The sequence below is a fragment of the Amblyomma americanum genome, chromosome 1, assembly GCF_052857255.1.
Source record: "Amblyomma americanum isolate KBUSLIRL-KWMA chromosome 1, ASM5285725v1, whole genome shotgun sequence".
NCBI classification, from domain to species: Eukaryota; Metazoa; Arthropoda; class Arachnida; order Ixodida; family Ixodidae; genus Amblyomma; species Amblyomma americanum.
Genome location: NC_135497.1, coordinates 471,080,153 through 471,083,612, shown reverse-complemented (window position 1 = coordinate 471,083,612; position 3,460 = coordinate 471,080,153). Strand labels below are relative to the sequence as shown.

Here is a 3,460-nt window from a genome sequence, read left to right as displayed (position 1 = left end):
ATCGAGGAGCTGGCCGAGTTGCCCTCCTCCACTCCAGTGCTTTCGAGGACGAGAAAGAAACTGCTGGTGTTGAGAGTATTGTAAATTCCTACAAACAGAACACCACCTAATTGATAATATAGAAATCCTTTTGTCTATTTTAGCGGTAAACTGCAAGGTAAAAACAAATAAACTGCATATTTTTTGTTTTTCTATAAAAAAACGTGTACTTTTAGAAGAAATAACCAGTTTTCTTTACCTGTCTGGCAACTGCAGCAGTCGCAGCTGCCCGGCGCGGCATTTTTGCTACGGTCCCTCTTCCCTTTTTCCCCTTGCTCGCCGCGTGTTGCTCGTCTGTTGTGCTCCCGACTCGCTTCGTGCAGCTTTGTTGCAGTGTTTGTGCTTGCGCGTGTTCGACTGTTCGTGTGTGTTTAGGTGTTTTTGTATCTGCCCTTCCTTTTTTTTTGCGTGCACAATGTTCGACCATGATGAGGTATCGGACTTCGATACGACACCGTCGGCATCTGCTTCAGACGCTTCCCAGCGCGCCAAGAAACGGCCCGCAGTTCCGCGGTTCATTTTCACCGCAGATGAACGCGTCGTGTTAAGAAACATAATGGCGAAGTATCGGGACGTTGTCGAAAACAAGCGAACAGACAACACCTCGAAAAAGGCAAAGGACGAAGCCTGGACTCAACTTTGCGAAGAGTACAATAGCTTGGCCGGCACACGCACTGTGTGTGTAGCACAGTTAAGGAAACTGTGGGACAATATGAAGTGCCGCTGGAAGAAGAAGAAGTCCGAAGAAAATAGGGAAATCTTTCGGACAGGTGAGCGAAACAGTTTTACATTCAGAAACTGTCCCATACATTTTCCTGCATGTTCGCACGTTTCATCTCCAGGCATCATCTTAATCCTACCAATTTGACGTTATTTCTTACTAATGCGAAAAAAATATATGGTTACGTCACCTCAGCAAAACGTGTCCGCAAATTCTGTCCGCGCGATTATGTCGTTCTGTGGAGATAAATATGCAAAAGTTTGAGTTAGGCAGTGTGCAAGTAGATCTTGAAATGGGAAAAGTTTTTTGATTAATTGTAATTAGTTAATTAAGTTGAAATAATGAAAATAAATGCTGTCTTTGAAGCAGGTTTTGTGTGACTGATTCGATGAAAAACGATGTAAATGCACGAGAAGGCTTTAGTATAAAAAACTGAAGTTAAAAAATGAAAACAAGTAATAAAAAACAAAAAGAAAAATTAACTGAAATAAAAACAATTTCTAGTAACGAAAACAAAATAAAAAGGTAAAATAACGTAGGGAGAAAGAGAGGAAAGGGAAAGGCTTTCGAATTTCCGCTCATAAGCAGATGTATGTGCAATCTTCTAATTTTTCTTAATGTGAAAAATCTTCGAACTACTTTTGAACAATACATTGCTGGTTTGTGCTGTTCTGGTTAGCTTTTTTTTTTTCAAGCATTGCATGCTGCGTACAAAATACACCTCACTTCAGTGTGTTTCACTGCACGGATGGTGCTGTGGGAGATGCACAATTAAGAATTTTGTGCAGGTGGTGGTACTCTCGAATGCCGGCCAATGAGTCCGGCTACGGAACTGGTTGGCGCAGTTGCTGACCATATGGCAACAAGACTGCCAAACCCATTTGACAGTGACGGAGCCCACGTCGGCGAGGCAGTGCTGTCCCTGCCACCTGCTGCACTATTAGAGGCCATGGTAAACGGCAACGAAACAAGCCAAGGTGACTTTTCCAGCAAATAAGGCTGCCCTCTTTAAATACTAGTTACAACTGTCACGGTTAGTTTTCCTCGTGCATCAAGTCCAAAACCTGCGCCTGGGCTGAGAAAGACTTTGTCGGGGAGGGCTATGGATTAATTTCAACTGCAAGGGATTCTTTAGCGCCCGCATTACATGCCGCATTACACGGGCATTTACACATCTCGCACCTATCGATATGTGGCCGCAGCATCCCTGATTCAATCCGCAACTGGTGCTCAGCGATCGAGCGGCACTGCAGCAGACGTTAGTTATTTTCTGCTCGTTGTATGTGCATGTGCTCAAGCAAGCGGGGCCACATATTTATTAGTACTTCTTGACGGGCTCCTACTGGGTCCATTTTTCATGACGTCACATATATGTTGATAAGTTTATTTTTAGATGTCTACAATAGTCGTGACCATGTAAAGGATGTTTTTGGTTCTCTGTTATGGTCTGAATAGCCTCTATTCATGGTCTTATTTGTTCTTTGCGTGTCATATCACAGCAGTCTGTATGTAAGCATAAGAGTCCACCAATTTTGTCACAGCATTGCAGAGTTCTCATGAAGGCATTGTATGTATGCACATGTTTTTGCAGATGATGTTCCTGCACAGTCACCATTGCTGAACAGCCGGGTCATAAACGAGGATGAACTTCCTGTTCAGGAAGAGTGCCTCAACGCAAGCAGACGAACAGTGGTCGTGCCAAATCAGAGCTCATCTGAAGGCATCCCACCAACACAAACTGCTCGCACGAGGGCAGGTGGCCCCCGTGTTGCTGCGGTAGAGCGGACGCTGGCTCCTGAACTAGCTGCCAGAATTACGGCCATTGAAGCTGAGGAGCGGCGCAAGGAAGAGCTGCACCAACTCGATGTGCAACTCCGCAGGAGCCAGCTGGCCGAGCAGCGGCTAAAAGTCAAAATGCAGCGCAAGCTGCTTTCTCTCGACATTCAAATTCGGAAAAAGCAGTTAGAAGCAATGCAGCGCTAAATGGAAAAATAAAATTTAGTTGTACATATTTGTCTGGGAACACTTCTGTGTATAATTACAAACACTGTCGTCATTTTGATGCAGTCGTACAGTATATGCTCATTCCTTCAGTTTCTTAAAAACAATGTTCTTTATTTAACACACTGCACATGTATAAACAGCACAAAGAAATATAATATGGAAAAGATCAATCAGTAAAAAAGGGAGGTAGCCTAAAAGCGGCCAAAAGGAAATCCGTCGTTGGCCGAAATTGGAGAGTGCCATAGTCGTTCACAAGGAAATTGACAAAATACTGGTTGTGAAGGGTGTCGCGCAGGGAGACACGTCTCCAGTACTATTTGCCACGTGCTTCCAGGATATTTACAGAGAACTAGAGAGGAAGCAACTGTAGATGAAATTTACTGGCGAATGCCTCAATAATCTGAGATTTTCTAAAAATATTTCACTGCTAAGTAGCTAAGGACAAACTTCCAAGCATGATCGAAGACAAGCAAAGGAAGCAGAACGGTGGTTGTAAAAATAATATTGACATCTCCAGTAATGTTAACACTCGGAACGGAACAGCCCACGAGAGGCAGCAAAGCATTGAAAGTTGTAAGGTAAATGCATCTATTTAGAGCATAGTGACCACAGATCCGCACCACACGTGTAAACTAACTAGGATAATAAGAATGATGTTGCAGCGCATTTGGCAGGCACTCTCCAGCCATGAATGGC

At 43.8% G+C, this 3,460-nt stretch overlaps 1 protein-coding gene across 1 annotated transcript; it reads left to right on the top strand.

The window, feature by feature from the left end:
- The first annotated feature begins 697 nt into the window (after positions 1-697).
- LOC144104668 (uncharacterized) lies at positions 698-3,021 on the top strand. Its single transcript, XM_077637812.1, has 3 exons — positions 698-809; positions 1,549-1,737; positions 2,352-3,021. The coding sequence occupies exons 1-3, from the start codon at positions 752-754 to the stop codon at positions 2,741-2,743; spliced, it is 639 nt and encodes a 212-aa protein (XP_077493938.1). The 5' UTR covers positions 698-751; the 3' UTR covers positions 2,744-3,021.
- The last annotated feature ends 439 nt before the right edge of the window (positions 3,022-3,460 follow it).

Excerpts from the sequence above, each read along its gene's own strand:
- LOC144104668 (XM_077637812.1), top strand. The coding sequence starts at position 752 with ATGAAGTGCCGCTGGAAGAAGAAGAAGTCCGAAGAAAATAGGGAAATC. Across the intron at positions 810-1,548 it reads TAGGGAAATCTTTCGGACAG|GTGGTGGTACTCTCGAATGC; the intron begins GTGAGCGAAACA and ends AATTTTGTGCAG. Across the intron at positions 1,738-2,351 it reads CGGCAACGAAACAAGCCAAG|ATGATGTTCCTGCACAGTCA; the intron begins GTGACTTTTCCA and ends ATGTTTTTGCAG.